The following is a 23,162-nucleotide window of genomic DNA, read 5'->3' as shown; positions in this document are numbered from 1 at the left end:
GAAACATGCCTACTGGGAAGGCAACTCAATTTAAAATAAATCGACTGGCTCAAAGTCACACAGTTGGTTAGTTAGTGGCAGAGCTAGGAATGCAACTCAGGTTTCCAAGGTCTTCCTCTAATTTTTAATTTCTACTATAGATTAAGCTGCCATATGAAAGGATGTTTTCCCTCAAAGCTCAGCACTTCATTCAGACAATGACTTAGCATGTATGATGTGCTATTATATATGTGTACATATATATATGTATGTAACACACACAGCTCATATAGTATGTCAAACAGTAAACACAATGATCAAAAAGAAAAAAGAGAAAATGAAGAATTAACACAATTTTTATCATAGATTTCAAAGCAAATGATTCATAAAAGGCATGGCAGAAAGTTACTTTTAAAACTGTACCAACTCTCTTTTTTGAACTCACCACTTACCGGGAAACTGTGACACTATTGGGGGTGTATCTTCATCTAAATCATCAACTCCTCCAGCAATAGGATAGGGTGGAATGGAGACTCTGGGCATCACCACCCAGCTGTGATCAGAATAAAGGGAAGAGGTGAGGCTGGGGAGTCCTGAGTTATGGGCTATCTGAAAGCCACAGATCTTCTCTATCTGTTGCCAGCGAAAAAGTCGTTCTCGTAAACAAGTTGTCAACTCAGAGAGAGCTTTCCTGGAAAAGCCAATATAGGAATTACTTGTTTCATCAAAGAGTCTTTAATACAGCACTGAAAAAAGTCAACTACATGAACAGACCAAGGCAATTAACCAATTTCAAGAAGAAATTACCCCTTTTCAGAATTAGTATAAATGATATAATAGTACCTAATTAAATGACAAGTTAAAACATAAATTGCCTATAAATTACACATTTCAACGCAATAAAAATAGATAGTGACAGTAACATTCTTACTTTGCTTCCAGAATTTTGTGGTCTACCTCATCTAGGGAGGAGCTATGTGCGACGTGCAGAGTCCCGAAGACTGTGCTTCTCTTCTTTTTAATTTTCTCTGCCTAGAAACCCAAAGAGAGAAAAATAAGGCTAGGTTTCGGATGAAATACACATATACTAATAAGGTTTATTTTGTTTTGAATATATTAATAATTATAAAATCAATGGGGACTTATTAGCCAAGATATAGCCCTATTTTCCAAAAAAGAAAACAAATGAGGGAGAAAGCATGCTTTCCTAAGCCAAACTTTGTTCTGGAGAATTTTTTCCCCTATTTCTATGGATCAGAAAGACCTGAATCTTCTATTTCAAACTAGGAGAATAACATAAACTATATCCTACTGCAATGGAGGTGTTAGTGAGTGCACTGAGTTTTTTGTTATTGTTGTTTCACTAGAAATCAGATTAAGACTCAATAATTTCACACAATTATTAAGAGTCAGACATTAATTTCTAGTAACTACTAACCTGAATCAGATATGAAGCAGCAACCTAGAGGAGAAAAGCTCCGTATAAAACATTTATGATAATGATAGTAGGGATGATTTTTAAATGATACTAAGGTCATTCTGAAAGGTATGTACTTCTCTTAAATAAAGTAATTTCACTTTTATGAGAGTCAATCTATGCAATAAGTTCCAATTCATGAAGATAATCTGTGATACTAAAAACTTTATTCAGATCTTTGTATACCAACTGGTTAATCCCTTTAGAGACGTAGTACGTTTTGCAATATAATAGAGTACCTCATCCTTAGCAATAGCTAACTGCATTTCAGCATTCTGTCTTTTAATATTGTAGTACTGTACTTCTACTTCATGCGTCAGTTGAAGCCATTTTTGAAGTGCATCTGGAACAGACCAGCTGCTTCTGAGTTCAAATTCTTTTTCAGCCTTTTTTAGAGCCATTCGAACCTAGGAGGCAGGGAGGAAAGAAAAGGAGGAGTGGGAGAGAAGGAGAGAGAGGGAGGGAGGGAGTGAGGGAGAAAGAGGGGTAGAGGAAGGTGGTAGAGGTTAGAGAGAGGAAGAGAAACTTCTCTTTTTAAGATATTTAAACTAAGATTTTTTAGTACCAAAATTAAGAGAAAAGGCAATTTGAATTATGCTCTTTGTAAACATCTTTTTAAACCACAGTCTAAATCAATATTTCTAACATTAAAACTAAAGCTGAAGTTTTTAAGTACCTCTTAAACTCACTAAGCAAGTTTGTAAAGCCAGAGGGTGAAAGGGAACTTCCATATATCTTAGGTTGCAATATTGCATTTTTATATTTTATAATAGCCAGACTCACTGAGACAAAAACCCAGGGCATGTACAAACTGAAATGGATTACATTTTTTGTATTTTTTTGTTTATGGACAGGATATGAAGAAGTATCCAAAATAGGGTGAATACCTGTTCTACTACCCCTTCTAATGTTCCCCAAAGACCTTGCTGTAGCTACCTAACTATACACTCATTTTTTTAAAGTAATTATATCATTTTTAAAAAGTTTTTCAGACATCTTTATGGCCAGTTATTTCTCATTGTTTTGAGCATATCTGCCTATTATAGTCTGTTTTATCACCTCTATTTAATTTTTTCCTGCTTCTCACATACCAAAAAGTTGATAAATTAGCATTTGCAGACCAAGTGTAAATTTCGAGAAAACAGATTCTGAGTGAGAGTCTTCTTGATTTTTCCATGGGAAACTATGAGTAGCTTCAGTGTCAGAATGTGGAAGTTTTTCTTCTAGCCGCCCTTTAGGGGAGCCAGACAATAAACAGAAAACTAAAATGCTTAGTGTATGAGGCAGTATTACATGCTAAGGAAAAAACTCTTAAGTCTCACTAAGAAAATGACACAGAATAAAGAGACAATCCATTGTAGGAATGATTCACTTAAAAACTAGCAAGAGCTCAAGTTAAGGATGTATAAAGATACATGATGGGGCTTCCCTGGTGGTGCAGTGGTTGAGAATCTGCCTGCTAATGAAGGGGACACGGGTTCGAGCCTTGGTCTGGGAGGATCCCACATGCTGCGGAGCAACTAGGCCCGTGAGCCACAACTACTGAGCCTGCACGTCTGGAGCCTGTGCTCCACGATAAGAGAGGCCGCAACAGTGAGAGGCCCGCGCACTGCGATGAAGAGTGGCCCCTGCTTGCCACAACTAGAGAAAGCCCTCGCACAGAAACAAATAAGCAACACAGCAAAAATAAATAAATTAATTAATAAACTCCTACCCCCAACATCTTCTTTAAAAAAAAAGATACATGATGGAATTTATGAAATTACATACACACACTCAAAACCTTCAGACAAAGTGACAAATGAACTATGGAGCATCCTGCTTCTGGAGTACCATAACCGCAAATTAATCTTCCCCACAGTTAAGTAAAGTAACTAAAACTTCATTCCTAAACTAATGTGCAGAAGAACGTTTGATCTGATCAAACCCAATTTATTTAAATAAACCTTATCATGTGCCAGAATAAACTAAATTAGAGTACTAGACACAAATTTCTGATAAAGAGGAACAGCTGCCAGATACTACAGGAAAAAAATGTAGAAAGGTATTTTTTTTAAACTCTAAAACTTTTAAAAAGTTTTCTAAAAACTTTTTTTTTAAACCCTAAAACCATCAGACAGGAAGTAAACAATTAAAAATACAGGTATTGGACTTCCCTGGTGGCACAGTGGTTGAGAGTCCGCCTGCAGATGCAGGGGACACAGGTTCGTGCCCCGGTCTGGGAAGATCCCACATGCTGCGGAGTGGCTGGGCCCGTGAGCCATGGCCGCTGAGCCTGCGCATCCGGAGCCTGTGCTCCGCAACGGGAGAGGCCACAACAGTGAGAGGCCCGCGTACCGCAAAAAAAAAACCAAAAAAAACAGGTATTAACAGGAAGGGTAAAACAGGACTTACTCACTTAAGACAAATTGTAAGCAACACTTGCCTGACATGACTCCCTGTGCAATGTGCTTGGGACAATACTGCGCTTAATAAGACAGTGGGCAGAGCTGTGTGGTGTCCCTGCTAATCTCTCAAGAGAGAATTTGAGCTCAGGTCCTGTGACATGGACTTGTATATAACACTACAAAGTGTAGGTCACAGGCCCTTCTTCTCACAAGATTTTTTTTTTTTTTTTTTTGCGGTATGTGGGCCTCTCACTGTTGTGGCTTCTCCCGTTGCGGAGCACAGGCTCCGGACACGCAGGCTCAGTGGCCATGGCTCACGGGGCCAGCCGCTCCGCGGCATGTGGGATCTTCCCGGACCGGGGCACAAACCCGTGTCCCCTGCATCGGCAGGTGGACTCTCAACCACTGTGCCACCAGGGAAGCCCTCACAAGATTTTAAAGCTAAAATTTCTATACAGTTTTCATTGCCAAAGATGTATACAGAGAATCTGAACAAATTCACTCGTGTTTTTCTCTTTAACCATAAAGATTTTCCTTATATCCATAAATTTATTTCCCCAAAACAAGCGCAATAAACACATTTAACACAGAATTTATATAGTTCTAGTATAAACTGAGGCTGACCAATGCTTTGACTGTCAAATAATGTCTCAAAATTTTGGAAATTCTGACCTTCCAATAACAAGCAACTATTTTCTCTGCCATTATTCTTAAGTTTATCACTTGATCTGAATTTCAACCCTCAGTCTAAATTAACATTGTTATTTACAGGGAAATAGATGCAGTGAAAATTGAGTAATTAATAGGTTTTACAAATGATGAATTATTAAGTTGTTTAAAAATACAATAATTATTTATATAATTTTTGTGTCTTAGGAATAAAACAGCAACAAGTAAAAACATGACATCACAGAAGAAAGTCTAAATATCTGAAAACCTGGTTTCTGGACCAACTTTATGATTTATTACCTCTGTTTCCTTCAGCAAGTTCTTTACTTTCGCAGACATACTGCTGCATGTACAACAGAGGTACTGTGACTTGCCCTAACTTTAGGCTTTTTGAGACTTTAAGAACAAAATAATTTATGTGAAAAGTATTTAAACCACACATAATATAAAGCAGTACTATTATTCACCCAAAAGCTTTTGTTTAACAGAAAATAACATTATACAAAATATGTACCAGATCTTCCTGCCTTCTAACTTTGAGAAGATGATTACCCACTCAACAAGATACAGTAATGCTTCAAACTGTGTGGAACTGTGGATTATGTGACATTATATGTAAATTAATTTCCCAGTTAAACTTACTTTTATAAACAAAGCTTTTAATAGCAGTATGGGAAAACATGGACTTTGGAATAAAACACACATAATCTTGCCTTTGCCACATAATAGCTGTGTGACCTAAGGCAAGTTATTTATCCTGTACACATCTCATCTGTAAATGAGAATAATGTCTATGTATAGTGAGGATTAAAATTTTGCAATGATGTGCACAGCATAAAGTTCTGGCACAGAGAAGGACTCATAAAACTGTGTTTCTTATTGCTGTAATCACGTTGGACAGAGTTTTTTTAAATACCCAGTTCTCTCCTTTAAACCACCTCTTACTGACTCAGGATCTAATTAGGATTATTACGTTTGTGTTGGGACGTAGTATCATAGTAATCTTAGGGTCTACTAAGGTATGCAAGGTCTCTATGCCCCAAACCCAAGACTAGAATATTTCTGATTTTGGGGTCCTTCTTTATATTGTGTCTTTTTCCCACACTGTGAGGCAGTTTCCTGTAAAATACTGCTACCAGTTTATGTCTCTATAGAAGAATCCCCACTATTGCTTTCTGATTTGTTCTTTCTCATCTACAAAGTTCAGAAAAACAGCTAACAAGCTTTTTAGTTTATTTAGTACTGGGAACAACCAAGAGTTGAAGTCTCGGTGGGAACAGGCACAGAGTTCTCACAGGAGAAAAGGACATAATATCTAAATCTTGGACACAGTATAATTTGGCTACGCCTTTTTTGGTAATTGGCTACACCTTTTTTGTTAACTCCCTGGTTCTTTACTACATTCTATATAGACAAGGTCTGTCAGGTAAATAGGACCAGACTGCAAAATAGTTCTAGGAGTCAGCTTAAGAGAACAAACCCCTTACAGGTAAAAAGACCCAAAAGACAGGTATCTGGGGTATGAGAGAAAGAACAGTTAACTGTTAACAAAAGAGATAGCTGCATTCAGTCAGACAACTCCTACCAAAAGACAATCTTGAAGGAATTAGTAATGTACCCTGAACATTTCCTCATGAGTTGAAACTGAAACTCATCCATTACATAATTCTTACTTAGCACTTGATTGAGAAGACAACAGTGCATAAAGCAAAGTGGGAGGCAGAATACCTAGGTTCCTGGCCCTGCTTTACAACCTAGTCACTCTCTAAACTTGAACAAGTTTTCTCGTCCTCATTTTGTTCCTCAACTTCTTTATCAGTAAAGAAAGGGTCAAAGTCAGAAGAAGGAGATGAGACCATGGAAGCAGAGGCTGGAGTGACATGCTTTGAAGATGAAGGAAGGGGCCATGAGCCAAGAAATGTAGGCAGCCTCTAGCAGTTGGAAAAGGCAAGGAAACAGATCCTCCCCTAGAGCCTCCAGAAGGAATGCAGCCCTGCAGACCTATTTTAGACTCTGACTTCAGGAACTCTAAGATAATAAATGTGTGTTGTTTTAAGCCCCTAAGTTTGTGGTAATTTTTAACAGCAGAATTATAAAACGAATACTTCTGCCTATAATTAAATTCTCCCAGGACCTCCCCACCTTTTCTGAAGGACTGTGCAATGAACTCCATCCTGAGTAAATGCATAGTAGAAGCAGATATTGAAAAGGACACCTTTTGAACAACTTCACAATTTGTAGCAGATTATGTTCTAAAACCATTTAACAGGATTCAAATGGATGTTTAATAGAGATTCTTAACATTTGCAGAGAACTTTAACAGTAGATATACTTTACTAGGTTACAGTCAGAAACTGAAATATACTACAGTTGTTAAATAAACAACTTAGATTCACTCAAGACTATTAACATGGCATGGGATAGGACTTCATGAATGAGTGAACATGAGGGTAACTTTTTCTTAGTTGGTACTTTGTTTTTTGCTATATGAACTTTGACCAATGCTAACAATATAGACAGATGACTCTTTTATTAACTAAGGAAGAGTATATGATGGAACTAAATGTAGGAGATTGAATGAAACCCAAAAAACTCCTCAGGGTAGCAATACAAATATCCTCACAAATACTTTTTTAAAACATAAATACCTGTTCCAATTCCTGCTCTGCATACTGACGTCTACTCAATTCACATTCAGCTCCCTCCCTTAGCTCTCTCAGCCGACAAGCCTCTTCCTTTGCGTAATTGATTTCATCCATCATTTTGCGCTCTAGATTTTGCTTTTCTACAGCAACATTTCTGTTTTCTTCCTGTGCCTTTTCAAGCCTTACAGAACAATAAAAATGAAAATTCCTCATAAAAGTTTCCAAAATTTCATTATCTTAATGAAGAATAAATGCGTATCAAGCAATAGGATACATGTTTCAATCAGAATTCACAGCATTTTCTATTAATCTTAAATTTGGACAACAAAAACATCAGGTAACCTACTATATAGCTATTTTGATTTATATTGAGCTAAAAATACAGGATATAGAAGGGAAACGTTCTTCAGGAAGAAGCTTTTAAGAAATTCATAATTATTTAAATCATGTTAAAAATAAAATTTAACTTCACTTATAATTCTACCTATATTTGATTTATTTCCACTGGTCTTCTGCCCATTTATTCCCTAGTGCATACCTTTATAATGTATTTTTAATTATGACAATATGATACTTTTCTAAAAACATGAAATGAACTCCTGATATATGTACCAACCTAAATATAAATGGTAAGCACATGCCCATATTACATATTCACAAACTGTATCTTCCCACAGTTTTATAGTCTTTTTTACCTACTCACCTCTCTTGTAAGTCCATGAGACTTTGCTCTGCAGTTTGTAAACTCTCTAAGTCTTTCATCATTTTTGCAACATGTTCTTTTGATGTCCTATTCTGCGTGTAAGCAAACCAGCACCCACCAACACCAATTACTATAGAAACTGTGAGGATAAAATCCTTCATCCAGTTATGAGGAGGGCCTACGAAGACAATTACAGATGGTTAAGTTAATCTTTGAGTATCATAGAATCTCAGTACACAGAGCCACTTATTTTAAAAAATAGTAGGTATCTAAAACCAAAACAAAATATGAAGATGTCTCTCCCATATACAAGTTCTCCTCAAATAATCAATGTGCTTATTATAACTACCTGATATACTAGACCTACAGGAGGGCAGTGATAAACCCACATGGATGCACCATGCCCCCTGCTGCTACAGGAGCTAGTGACAGAATTCCTGGGGAGCTCTCAAGAAGCAACAGTATCTCCAATCACATAGAGAGGATGGTCCTCTGTGGGGTGAAAGGAGTCATGAAGAGTATCACCATTACCAGCTCCCCTCCTTCAGACAAGTTAGGCAGCGGTCATGCTTTGATACACAAACTGAAATCCTAATCATTCACCAAAAAGCAATTTCCCAAGCACACAGCCATGTAACGAGATTAATTAGTGATTCTCAACCAAGAGTGATATTCCCTCCAGCAAATATTTGACAATTTTTGCTTGTCATAATTTGGAAGGTGGAAGTAAGGGTGTCTCTTATGGGTATCTAGTAGGTGGAGGCCAGGGATGTTCCCAAACATCCAATAATGCATAACACAGTCTCTTTACTGCCCCCAGTCTGGCAATAACAAAGAATCATCTAGGAATTATCCAGCCCGGAATGTCAATAGCGGCAAGGTTGAGAAACCATGGGTTAAATGATCATAACTAGTAACGTTTTAGGTGGTTATCTGCCAGAGAGATCTGGGTTACTAGAGGGAAACATTGGGATTGCCTTACCCTGTGGCACACCAAGCGTGACAGTAACTCCCGACATTTTTTCTAAAGTCAGGAGCCAGGAGCCAGGCCTACTGTCCTCAGTAATACAAACCACAGCGACTGCTAGTCAAATAATTTCCTAGTTGATCTCTGAGTGTGGAGGTTCAGTGGGGGAAGACATGATAACTAATACAATACAATGTGTTATCTGTTGAAAAGAGATACAGATTTTCAGTGAAAAACTGCCTAACTGCCCACACCTCCAGAAGCAAGGATATATTCTGCATGTTTGATGAGATGAAGAACTCTATAGAAATGAAAAGTTTTCATGCTTACAAGTCTAGCGTTCGTATATGTTTACATAGTGTGATAAACAGCACGTTCTACGCCAGAGACCCTCAGTGTTTCATATTTCAAGAGTGCACGCCCTCACCTATAGTGAAAGAGATTCACTATTCACTCTTTGGCAGAAGGCTAAACTCTCAAAAGGATTTGTTTTCATTCTGCCTCAGACTGAGAGGTTCAGCTCAGGCTCTAGTCCAAATATAAGCCTTGTTTAGGCTGAACTATAATCACCAGGAATAACAATAAACAGATGGACAAGTCTCAAACTGTACAGTAAGTACCACAAACTGGAAAAGATTTCAGTGAAAACTCCTTTAAAATGTATTTCTGTTCACTTGACACTGCTAATTTTTTATAAATCTAATGTGGGTGTTCCAACTGTAGGGCTCATTCACTCAAATAATAATTCTAAGACAAACACATTAAAAAGGTAACGCATCATTAACTTCTAAACTGGTTTGTTATTAAAACATTTGTTTTCAACATTCTTTGAGACTAGTTTGGTTTCTTTTCAAATGATAATACTGTTTGGCTTAGAGAGTGGTTTGTTCTTGGATTAATAAAATATAAATATTCCTGACCAGTTTGTATATAGAGACAAATTCTATAGTCTAATTCGTATTTTCACCAATCATTCACATGAAAAAACTAGATCGAATCTCACAGAAGACAACCCCCAACAGATTCAGGATAAGGAAAAGGTTAGAAAGGGTATCATCTTTATGGAATGCTTGGCATTTCAATAGTGTTCTATTTCATAGGGTTTGTAATTTCCACCAACTCTCACAAAGGGGAGTTCCAGCTGTTTCACCAGCTGCCCTTTTAGCCTGAGCCAAAAAAGAACCACCAGTAAAGTCATGGAATCCATCCAACCACTCCAGTAACCCTTTACTAGCAGGGGCACCCCCAACATGGTATTATAGAAATCTGCAAGTCTCTTAACTTCAAGAACTGAGGTAAAATTAACATTAGTTTCTTAATTTATAATTTGTGAAAGCCATTTTTCTTGGATTAATTTTGTTATCCCTTTTTAGCTCCTGAAAAATAAAATATAATTCCTCTAAAATGTGTACTCTTCAAACATTTTTCCCCCAAAGCTTTCTGAAATTTGAAATTAAATGAAGTAAACATATTAAACTTCCCTTCTGGGAAGACAGTATTCCTCTCAAGGTAAAGAAGAACAACGTTCACTTTCCTTACAAATATGACAAGGCGATTTCTTAAATGTTCTTCTTTAGAACAATCAAATAACATTCTCCACCTTGTACTTCTGCCAGAATAGTCTGTTACTTTGTATAGTTTCAAGCAGGCCTCTAGGGCCTCTGTTTTTGATCTGTATCTTAAAAATCCTTTTCCTGGTAATTAATAAAGTCAAGTTAGGATTTATTACTTCTTGTTATCAAGATGGTTAGATTGCACCTTTTTTTTAAGGACTCTTCAGTGAATATCCAGCTATAATAACATCAACATTAAAACTGCTGTAAAGAGCTTTAAATCTAGAAATTTAATTCTAAATCATCAACTAACATATAGTTTTTACAACTTTCTACATCAGTAACCAGCTTTGAAAATTCCACACTCTGTATTTCAATGACAGAAAATCTCACCCTATAAATCTTTTAAGATAGTATGACATTTCTTTCATAGCAAACAGAGGATTCTTCTTGGCCTACCACATTTCTTACTTTTTCCTTCTTTAAACAACAATGGATGATCTGATTATTCTTTCGCACCATAGTTTGTGAGAGAGAATACTAACGCGTTAGAGGTCCGAACAAAACCACATCCAGCGCCTTGAGCTGAAGTTTCTGTCTGTGACTCCGATCACTGATTTTCAACTGAGAGATCATAAATGAAGGTTCGTGCACTGCTATCCTGTTCATTTAAAAAATACATATATATTAAAAATATTACTAGTATGTAAATTTAAATATTTCAGCAACGTATTTAACACTTTACATATTAGTGATGATTACTTTAAGAGCTCATCCATGTGCAATTTAACACTTTATTACATGTATTGAAAACCTTTTCAGTGAAAACTCAGCAGTGCAAACACTCCTGTATGTTAATAATTTAGTTGCTATATTGATGTTTTTGTTTTCTATGGTTACTTTATGCTATAACTTAATATGATTTAGAAATTTATCAAATTCAAAATATTTTATAATCATTAATTATCTCTGGCATTTTACTATCATTTCATAAACAAGAAAATTGTAAGTAATTTACTGAACATAGCAGACTTTCAAAAATCATCCTCAATTTAGATCATATTGCTTTTCTTTATAAATATCTTTTAAAACACCTATACCTTTACATTCTAATATTTAAACTATTTAAACATTAAAGTTCACTGAAGTCATAAATGGAAAGTAAAAAGTCATCGCTGGCTGGGGGAGTAAACTGAGGGACTGATGCAGTAAGAAGTATTGAACCATTTCATTAGCAATGAAGAAAGTATGCAGGGTGCCAAAAGGCACAGGTGAAATAAGGAAATAAAATCACTCTGTTTTGGACTTCAAATCCAAGTATCCCAGTAGTCAAGATTTCTTATCAACCAACTATGATGCCAAGAAGGATCTTAGGATACAAAGTGTAATAATAATAATAAAATTGTTAATAACAATGACGATTAAAACAAGCATGTACTACGTGCTGGGTACTGTGCCAAGGGTGTTTAGAATTCCAAGAACCTATAATATGCGTAAAATTGCCATTTTATAGATGAGAAAACTAAGGTACTGCGAGGCTGAGTAACTTGCCCAAGGTTACTAATTAGTAAGAAGTAAGGCAGGGATTCAAACCCAAATGTGTATGATCCCAATGACTGTACTCTGGACCACTACATTTTATTTAGGAAGATTTCAGGTTACCAAAATCCTATGAGGTTTCTACAAAACTAGAGAGTAAAGAACTCTAACCTGCCCTATAGAAAATGCCTTCCCTCATCATCTCTGCAGGTAAGCTTTTGTGTATGCTCCTGTTACATCTTCAATATGACACTTATCAAAGTGCTTGAAGGCAAACTATGCCTCATCTCTTTATCCCCAAACCTAGCATGGTGCTTGGCAAAAGTAGATGCTTGATAAATGTTTATATAACAGATGAATGAATGCATGGATGGATGCATGAATGAATAGCAATACTATCAGTAGACTAAATTTAAAACAGACAATGAGATGTAGTAAAAAGGAAACTATAAAACAGAATTTTATGCAAAGTTCTATATGAGCCCAGAGGTGGAAGCAATTCTACCTGAGTGGGTGAGGATGTCAGGAAAGTTCACACAGGTCTGAAAGGAATGAGGAGGCATGTGTCAGGTGAAGAGAGCCTTAATATAAGCTCTGGTAACAAGAATTACAGAATATAGAAAATACAATAAAAGGCTTAAAGATAACCATGACATAAAACTAACATAATTTTACCTACGTACTGCAGATGTAACAATATTTTAATGCCACAGAAAGGAAACAAAATCATGAATTATTGTAGGTATGTGTACATCTGGAATGTGCAATACATTTTCTTATACATTCTTATAAATAGCTCTTATATCTACAGTTACCCTACAAAAAAGTTTAAGTTTAAAAGTTGTTAAGTTAATTTCTATTACCATATAAAAGTTAAGCTTTTAAATGGACTCATCTAATTTCTATTACCATATAAAAGGGGCTTGATGAAGGCTATTCCAGTTTTCCTTTCCCCTCCATTCGAAAAGCCTCCAGTGGGCTGACCTGAAAGCTGAACTTCCACATTTATAAGCTTTTCTTCTGTAGTAACATGTTCACTATTTTTAAAAAACTGATCTTTTGATTAAGTGTGTGATGTTATCTCAACAATTCTACCAGAATTTGAGGTTATCTCTGATAACCTTTACTTAACCAAAAGAAAAAAGTGGCGATAAAATTTATGGTCAAAACATCAAGCAGCCTGGGACTTCCCTGGTGGCACAGTGGTTAAGAATCTGCCTGCCAATGCAGGCGACATGGGTTCTATTCCTGGTCCGGGAAGATCCCACATGCCACGGAGCAACTAAGCCCATGCGCCACAACTACTGAGCCTGCACTCTAGAGCCCGCGAGCCACAACTGCTAAAGCCCACGAGCCACAACTGCTAAAGCCCACGCACCTAGAGCCTGTGCTCCGTAACAAGAGAGGCCACCACAATTAGAAGCCCGTGCACCTCAACGAAAAGTAGCCCCCGCTCGCCACAACTGGAGAAAGCCCGCGTGCAGCAATGAAGACCCAATGCAGCTCAAAAAAACAAACAAAATCAAGCAGCCTATTTTATTTCATGTTGTTGTTATATAAAGAAACTTCCCAAAGACAGGATAAGAAAAATTCTATAAGTTCCAGGGTAACGAAAACAACTTGAAAAACCCTAATCCCATCAATGCTCTACTATCCTGTTTTGTTTTAACTTAGAAACTTGTCTTATTTAAAAGAACTTTATTTTTTTTCCTTCTTTTCAGCATCTAGTTGCACCAAGAACATACAAGACGCTTAATATGCACTTGCTGATTTGACTCTTAACTCCATAATTTCATCATTATAGTCATGTGCACAGTAAAATCAGAAATACTGATGTTGATTTTCAGAATACATTTAAGAAGATATGAAAACTTTCAACTTGATCCAAAATACAAACTTCAAAGCAACAAATGCCTCTTATTTAAATAGGATGTATAAGTAAATTGATTTGAAATATAATATGCATATAATAATTAGATAGCACTATTAGAGACTTTTTTGGTACAAGAAACAATCTAGGTTGGAATGGAACATAAGAATCTCATAAGAGTCAAGTTCCAATGGAATTATGCAAATTTTAACATTTAAATCTTTAACGATTATTAGGTTAACTAATGGAATTTTTAAAACATAATTTAGAAAAGTAATGACAATTAATTCCAGACATCTAAGGAATAAATTGTCATCCTATACTTTGGTATCAGATCTATCTGTGTTCAAATGCTACCTTGGGCAAAATATTTAACTTCTGACTTGGATTTTTCAATCTGTAAAATGGGGATAATAATACACTGTACTTCATTTTAACCATGAAGCTTATATGAGATAATATACAGTACCTCTATGTAATATACATTCAAAAATGGTTGTTATTATTTACAATTTATTTATTAAACTTCATTTTTGTGAGGTTTAACATATGGTCACTAAAATTAAGTGTTGTTATTAAAAGAATACCAATTAAGACTAAGGATCTGTATATTAATCCATTCAAATAGGTCTTTTCATAAAGGTGGATCCATATCAAATGAATAAGCTTTTGTTACATTTACAACGGGGTCAGAGGTTGGCCCTTTGTTTTTTGGGGTTTTTTTGTTTTTTTGTTGGTTGCATTGGGTCTTCATTGCTGTGCACAGGCTTTCTCTAGTTGCAGCGAGTGGGGGATACTCTTCCTTGCAGTGCACGGGCTTCTCATCGCGGTGACTTCTCTTGTTGTGGAACACAGGCTCTAGGTGTGTTGGCTTCAGTAGTTGCAGCATGCTGGCTCACAGGCTTAGCTGCTCCACAGAGGTTGGTCCTTTGATGTTATCTAAAAAAGATGTAGTTGACCTACCTTCTGATTTTCAAAATTACTTCCTTAGGAATAAATTTTTTAAAAGGCCAGATTATTTAGGCAAGAAAAATCGGTTAAAGCTTGCAAACTCACACTGTACAGATATCAAAGAATGGATATATTTATAATATTTTCTTTGAGCACTTAGCCACAGAAGTAACTTGTAGATTTTGCTTTGAAAAGTAACATTATTCTCCAGGAATACAAAAAATACATTTGAATAATAAAGACCCACCTGGGAAGCGTTGTTCCTTTGACGTTATTGTCTCTAAAATTCTTCTCATATTGGGGTAGTTCAACAAATTCTATCAACCACTGAAGCGTGTCCTCAAGGGTCCAATTATGAACTGCAAAAGATGAAAAGAGAAGGAATATTTTAAACACATCTGCTTTCAGAGTTTATATAAATTATATATATATATATTTATATACATACACATATGTGTAACAATACTATAACTTCAGAGGAAATAAAGATGTTAAGACTGAATTTTCAATTCAATTCAATCAATAATAAGTATAATAATATGTAGCATTCTATGAAAAGCTAAATTCAATGGAGACATACCTCCTACCCTTAAGGGCTTACAATCTAGAACAGAGAAGACGCATAAAGGAAAAGATAAAATATTAGCATGGTTAATTCTAAAACAAGCACCTATGCAAAGTTTGAACAGGACGAAATAATCCACTATTTCCCTGGTTGTAAACTTACCAGATATATATTTATTCATTCCTTCATTTAGCCATCCATCCATGTAATACTGTAAACCTGAGTATCAGGTTCCATTCTAAGCACTGGGAATATGGCAATAAAGAAGATGGATAAAGTCCTTGCTCTCATAAAACAAATTCTTTTGGGAGTGGGGAGGGGCAATTAACAGAAGGAGGAAGAAAAGAGGAGGAAATTTCAGATAGTGATCAGCTATTAAGAAAGAAAGATGTCAGGGTAAAGTCTCTCTGAAGAGCTGTTACCTGAATTAAGACCTAAAAATTGCAAGGAGTCAACATTGTGATGATCTAGGAGAAAAAATAATCCAAACACAGGAGAAAGCTGGTGTAAAAACCTTAAGATAAGGAATGAACTAGCTGTGTTTGAGGGAAAGAAAGTAGTCAGAGGGGCCAGGTCAAAAAATACTTTCAAAAATTCTGGATATTTTTCTAATTTCAATAAGAAGAAGGAGAGGTAAATAATCTATGTTTTTAAAATATCACTATCCAATGTGGAGAATGAATTGTGAGAGACAAGACTGAAAACAGAGAGGAATAAGGAGACCATTCCTTCCACAACTGTCCAAGCAAAAGGGGTTATATTCCCTTGGACTAAGGTGCTAGTAGAGGATATGGTGACAAGTGGTCAGATTCAGGACATATTCTGGGGAAAATGCTTTCAGATGTTCTGATGAAATGGATGGAGTCTGATAGCTAGAGGAAAGTCAAAAAAAGTACGGAGAGTGCTGCCACTAACTGAGAAAGGAAAGAATGAGGAGGAACAAACTGGGGAGGCAAGCAGGGGCAGGTGATAGAGATCGAAAGTTCTATTTTTAGACATGTTATGTTTGAAGTATGTATTAGATATTTAAGTGCAGAAATACGTAGCAGTCAGACATACAAATCTCAAGCTTGGGGAAGAGTGAGGTAAGGAACAGAGATATAAACTAGAAGTCATGAGCATACAGATGGTCCTTAGACTAAATGAAATCACCCAGAAGAGTTGAAGATAGCTGCTAGTGGATTCTAGGAGATTGGTTCTAAATCATGAAGAAAAGAATAGCTAATGTCTCTTCTCCTAGACACTTTTTTTTTTTTTAAAGAAGATGTTGGGGGGTAGGAGTTTATTAATTTATTAATTTATTTTTGCTGTGTTGGGTCTTCATTTCTGTGCGAGGGCTTTCTCTAGCTGTGGCAAGCGGGGGCCACTCTTCATCGCAATGCACGGGCCTCTCACTATCGCGGCCTCTCTTGTTGCGGAGCACAGGCTCCAGACGCGCAGGCTCAGTAGTTGTGGCTCACGGGCCTAGCTGCTCCGCGGCATGTGGGATCCTCCCAGACTAGGGCTCGAACCCATGTCCCCTGCATTAGCAGGCAGATTCTCAACAACTGCGCCACCAGGGAAGCCCTAGACACTTATTTTGAGTTAAGCCCTTTATATGCATTTTTCCCTTTAAACCTTAAATAAAAAAAAAATTATGAGGCACTAACATGATTATCTCCATTTTGGAGATGAGAAACTGAGAAGTTAATGGGACCAAGATAGCAGTAGCTGAACTGCATCTGAACCCAGGCCAACTGACCTCAGGACCTGATTCTACACTACTCTAAGAGCAATAATATTAAATATAGTAGAGATATAAGCAAGCAGTTAAACACTGGAAGCAACTCAGACATTTCTGTTGATACTTGAAGAGTAGGAAGAACAATGATAAGTTTATCCAAAGGAAAGGATGCAAATGTGCTTGAAAAAAGAGCCCCATATTCGTGTGCATTTCATCTGAGGGTGTGGAGAAACAAAATGCTTATAGATCACAGAAAAGGCCAAAGGAGAATGAAGAAAACAAATGAGCAATAAAAGCAGAGATGGGAATCCATCTGTGATAAATCTGAGATAAGATCTTTCTGATTATGAATTAACTTTTGCAAGCAAAGCTGGGTGTTAGCAATCTGCCTTTTTCATTAAGTGTTCTTTAGAGGAAAAGCTTAACTAAATCATCAACAAAAAAGTAACAAAAATTAATTTTTAAATTACATATGGTATTTGATAATTTTATACTGAGACAAAGCTTTGACTATTATTTTAATGATCTCTCTCTCATGTGTTCCTGCCATAAGCTTGGGCATGTGCCTGAGGCTGCTGTATCCATTTAGCCAAATAACTTAGAATAAATATCAGCCAAAGGTTCAGGCCCTGGGCGCTTTCCACTGAATTTAATATATGCAAAGTAGCCTTTTTATCTTAAGTTTCTTCCTATCCAAGATGAACTGCATTGAGAATTGCCTTGCCTTGACTGCCAAGAAACCGACGGTGCAGCTGCACCTCACACACCCACACAAAAACCTCAGCCAAGAAAACAGGGTAAGATTCTCTCTGTCATTTCTATGGCTGTTCAGCTGATCAAAAGTAAAAGTCCCTGATCTAAACACTCCAGTACATCAAAATAGTCCCTCAATTCCCAATGAACCAAGATAGAAAAGAAGAAACATCAAATGAAAAATAATACATGTTTAAAGTACACAAATCCTAGTATTACTCCATCTAATAAATAGAATATTATAGTGGTTCTAAAGTAATTTTCTTTTCAATGAATCTGTAAAACTGCAAAATTCTAACATAGAGCACACATTTTACTTTGGTGGGGGGGAGGTTTATTTCTTCTTCTTGTGCTATTTGGTTTCTTTGGTGATGCCTAGTAAATACCTTCACTTCTCATGAGCAGGAGTTGTATTTTATATTAGCTTTCTCTGCTCCAATTACAGTAAATTGTCTTTCAATTCTTAGGACAGATAATACTATGTCCTTCCTCAGGGCCTTTGCACATGCTGTTTCCTCTTTCCTTTTCTCTATCCTTCTGACTCATCTTTGCCTATTTACTTTACGGAGCCTTCATATCGCAGTTAAAACTTTAATTCCTCAGGGGAGCCTCCTCAAACATTACTATATGATCATATATCACTCTGTACTTTTAGGCATAGCATTTAACTAATTATAATTATTTATTTGTATGATTATTGTTTCAACATCTGTTTATACCACTAAAGCATAAGTTTCTTGCTCACCATTCTAGCCCTAGCACTTGGTACACAAAAGGCACTAAACAAATTATCTATTGGATCCTCTTGAATAAACAAAGTAGAGCGTGTTTAATTGAGAAGTATTATGAAAATCTATTTTCATATTTTAGAAAGGAGATTCAAACAGAAATAGGAATCTGTCTGTATGACAAATTTTTGATGGCAAAGGAATTATTCATTTAAGAATTATCCATAAATCAACTATACTTCAATTAAAAAAAGTAAATTTAAAAAAGAGAATTATCTAGTTCCTTATTATCTGTCTCTCACTGCTCTTTCACATGTGCTGTTGCTAAATACCATTCCCACCAGAGGGCAGGCAGAGAAGGATATGATACTCCTTTAAAAATACAGATTTTTTAAATCTATCTGTAAGGCTACAGAAATGTCAGTTTCTACATTGTTAACTTATATTGTTCCTGCTAGAAATTGTGGCCAGTGCCATAGGTTGGTGTCTTTGAGTGATTTTTGGCAATTTATTCCAAGACCAACAGAAAGAACTCTGGAATTCAAACAGACCTGATTCTAGTCCCAGCTGTGTCACTAATTCATTGTGATATCATAGCCAGATTATTTAATTGTGACTCAGTTTCTCAACACACATACAAAATAATGAAATTGAGCTAGACCATCTTTAAAATTCATTCAATTTCTGTTTTTATGATTTCGTTATAATGAACAAGAGATAACGTTTAAAATATTGCTAAACTGTTAACCTAGAACAGTAGATTATAGAATACTGAGAGGGAAAAAGTAACTCTAAGAACTTTTAGGACAGCAACAAAACCGTTCCTAACATTTACTACATGTTTATTAAACACCAGGAGATTTGCAAAACTTATTTCAAACCACCATTGCAACAACCGTTTTGAAGTAGGTACTTTCATCATCCTACTGAACCTATAAGTTTATGAAGGTGAAGTTTTAAATTAGATAAAACAGATTACTAAATGGTCAAACCAGGTTTCAGACCAAGTCCATTTCTAGAATTGTCTACCACTGTACAATAACGTTACCTCTTTAGAGTTAGGTAAGTGGTCCTCATAATCAAATTAGGCACAAGTAGACGGTTTATGCTCCATACTTGAAACCATACATGCGGCTTTCTAAATCTGCCATATTCCCCCATGCCACTCCTTCAACCTGGAATGGCTTTCCCTTCTTCCTTCTTTGCCAGGCTTGCTCTTCCTTAGCCTTCGGATCAGGAAGTCACTCCCCCACGATGTTTTCCCCATCTATCCATTTCCAGATTATAGTTGCTCTTCCTTGCACCCCTGATCACATGTACCTATATCTGCCAAAGGACTTATCATATACTCTAATGTAATTGTCCGTGCTTGTGTTACTCTCTGGATGATGAGTTCCCAGAGGGCAGGAACTTGTTCTTTTACCTAACACAGTGATTATTAACACCATAATGCCACATTCCTTTGATATAGGATTTTACATTTTACTACACACTTTCACATACATTCCCATTTAACACCTCCAAACCACATCTGAGAGACAGCTGTTACCTCTACAGTCTATAGAGAGAACCTTAGCCAAGAGAGGCCACGTAATTACAATGTAGTTACACAGCTAGCATCTGAACTCGAATCTTCTGACTCCAAGTTCACTGCCAATACAGGTGGCTCCTGATTTAAAAGAAGAAGCTCACTATTTTACATTAAAATTCAAAACACATTTTCTCATAGAAAAAAAGCTTCCAGACGTACAGTACTAATAGTAATTCAAGAGTTAAACATTACATATGAGCAATCTGCTGTGGGTAATTGCGTTAACGGATTCAGGATTCCACTAAAGGCATTAAGTAAGCATCATGGCCTACTGAAGCCCTGGAGGTAGTAACACAATAGCCCAATGGAGCTACACCAGTTCTTCATCATGGGACTGACTCCTAGGACTTGAAAAGGGGGCTCTAACAGCCTGAAGGGTATGATTTCAAAGAGTCAGGGGACTGAGAGCTGGAGCAGGGCTCTGGAGCCAAGGAAGTAGTGGGGAGAGGATGGTGACTAGAACCAAATCTCCAGGAGATAAGGGGGTGTGGGAGAACACATTTATGGATTTTTCACAGGAACAGAGGCACTATAAGGACTCTCCTTTCCGTGCTCCCTTTGCTGCTATCTAACGGGCTCTCTCTGTAATAGGGAATGAGATTCCTGATTCTACACCAAAACAGTTCCTCTTTCTTGCCCTTCCTACTTGCTATTGTCAATGCCACCTCCATATAATTAGTTTGGACCAACACTTTGAAAAGATGAAAAACAATAACTGGGCCTCAGGGGAGACAGCAGTAGAAGCTATAGTAATGGGGAAAATGAAGAGATAGTAAGGGGGCTTCCCTGGTGGCGCAGTGGTTGAGAGTCCGCCTGCCGATGCAGGGGACACGGGTTCGTGCCCTGGTCCGGGAGGATCCCACATGCCGCGGAGCGGCTGGGCCCGTGAGCCATGGCCGCTGAGCCTGTGCTCTGCAACGGTGAGAGGCCCGCGTACCGCAAAAAAAAAAAAAAAAAAAGAGAGATAGTAAGGGCTAGAAATACCCAGCAACAGAGAGGTAAAGAATCAAGCATTCCTGTGGCCACCCAGCAAAAGCAGCCTTCTAAAAAAGACTCATGAGTCATGCATAGGTACATGCTCAGTTGTACAAACTAGGTTATAAGTAGAAGAAACACTCCAACTGAAAGTGATCTCTCCCTCCCCTGAATTTCTATAGTACTTACTATTTCTACCAAATGGCATATCATATGTGCTGCCTTATTTTGTAACAGTTTGCTTAATTACATCTTATGTTCCTACCATACTGTAAGCTTCCAGCAGCCCAGCATAAAGTTGCCATTTAAGTATTAGCTGAATATATAACTGACTTTTTTCTTCCTTAAAGAACCTGTTTTGTTTTGTTTTTGTGTCTACTTGCTATCCCATAGTGGAATGAAAGACAAACAATATTGTTTTCATGATATCCCGTTTCAAAGAGAGAATCCCTGACTCCAAAAGAGGATCACAGAGACTTATAATGGAGGTTAAGGTGCTAGTTTTATAGCCATGTGTTTGACAGTTGGACGAAATGAGAATTTGTGTGCTTCCAGTCCATCTCTGCCTTAAACAAATGTGACAGACATGAACAGTGTAAAAGAGAAACTTCAGAAGATTTAAATATATGATTTACTTGCTCATTTCATCTGCAGAAGGCAATCTTATAAAACCAATGCACCCAGTGCACTTAGTCATATACCTGTATTAAGTTACAGGCCTAAAAATACAAAACAGCTTAGTGAAGTACCACGATGTAAGTTTTCATCTGTTGTATTTAATATTAAGTACATGCTGTCCTAAAAGCCTTCAAAGATGATTTGTGAAATCACCTAAATACTGTGAGGGAGAAAACTAATTTCTAATTATAAAGCATTAGTGTGCATGTAGAGACATGTTAATAAAGCAGTACCTAACATTTTGTGAGCACTTGGCAAGTTCCAGGAACTGTGCTAAATGCTTTACATGAATGATCTCATGAAATCCTTTCAATAACCCTATGAACTAGGTTTAAGGAGTAATATTATAATCTTGGTTTACAGATCAGGAAGCTGAGTCTCAGAGAGTATGAGTAACTTGTCTAAATTCAAACACCAAGTAAGCAGTGGAGATAGGATTCAAAACTACATCGACTTCAAAGCCCCAACTCTTAACCATTACGCACTTCCTCCTCCCCTCCTCTGCATACTGAGAAAATTTCAAAGCCACCATCAGCTGTGTCACACACCTTGCATATAACAGACACACCATTTACATTTACTCTGCATTTAATTTCTTAATATCTCCTACTACTTTTTAAAAACTGCTATCTTCTAAATTTGTGATAAAAACATTTGTCATGTTCTTAATGTTAGGAAAGCAACTAACATTGCTTTAACAGTTTCTTTTGGGAAACTAACGTATTTCAAAGAAATCAACTTGTGATATTTTAATACAGTACCATATAGCTACATACAGTACAGTTACTACACACTTACTACTTTCTATTAAAGTACGAAAACTTCTTTATAAGTAACAAAAGGTGTGGTAAGGGGGTCAGGAAGGAGAAAGAAGAAACATTGTTAACAAAAGTAACTATACTTAAAGTTGGCCATATGAAATGGTTAGTAAAACAAGTTCTATATTTTGAAGCTACTCTGATACACAAGCTAAAAATTATTTGTCGTTTGAAAAATATTTGAATTACTGGCATGTTTTTGTTTTGTTTTGTTTTGTTTTGTGGTACGCGGGCCTCTCACTGTTGTGGCCTCTCCCGTTGCGGAGCACAGGCTCCGGACACGCAGGTCCAGCGGCCATGGCTCACGGGCCCAGCTGCTCCGCGGCATGTGGGATCTTCCCAGACCGGGGCATGAACCCGTGTGTCCCCTGCATTGGCAGGTGGACTCTCAACCACTGCGCCACCAGGGAAGCCCTACTGGCATGTTTATGTGACGTTATAATTTCTAAAATATAGGTGCAGACCAGTATTCACAGCTTCTCCAAATTCAATTTCAACTAAGAATTTTAAGTTACGAAAGCGTCAGAAATTCTTACAGTGACAGACAATTTATCTGGGGAAAATGCAACTAACCAAAGGTTCAACATAGCA

The 23,162-nt window shown here is 36.9% G+C and overlaps 1 protein-coding gene across 2 annotated transcripts in view; it reads right to left on the bottom strand.

Annotated features, from left to right (window-relative positions):
- The window catches only part of STIM2 (stromal interaction molecule 2), a 172,024-nt gene that overhangs the window by 18,812 nt on the left and 130,050 nt on the right, over window positions 1–23,162 (bottom strand). Inside the window, exons 4-11 of one of the 2 annotated variants that reach the window (XM_082638404.1) lie at window positions 14,988–15,099; window positions 10,926–11,041; window positions 7,861–8,038; window positions 7,161–7,338; window positions 1,696–1,863; window positions 1,418–1,441; window positions 911–1,011; window positions 432–670 (exon numbers count right to left, since the gene is read on the bottom strand). In XM_082638404.1, coding sequence (XP_082494530.1) covers window positions 432–670; window positions 911–1,011; window positions 1,418–1,441; window positions 1,696–1,863; window positions 7,161–7,338; window positions 7,861–8,038; window positions 10,926–11,041; window positions 14,988–15,099 — 1,116 coding nt within the window. The remainder of the gene's footprint in view (window positions 1–431; window positions 671–910; window positions 1,012–1,417; window positions 1,442–1,695; window positions 1,864–7,160; window positions 7,339–7,860; window positions 8,039–10,925; window positions 11,042–14,987; window positions 15,100–23,162) is intronic. The other variant, XM_082638405.1, reaches the window with a different exon arrangement.

This window comes from Mesoplodon mirus, assembly GCF_964341445.2.
Source record: "Mesoplodon mirus genome assembly, chromosome: 2".
NCBI classification, from domain to species: Eukaryota; Metazoa; Chordata; class Mammalia; order Artiodactyla; family Ziphiidae; genus Mesoplodon; species Mesoplodon mirus.
The sequence above is the reverse complement of the archived record's forward strand: the minus strand, read 5'-3'. Positions and strand labels throughout refer to the sequence as shown.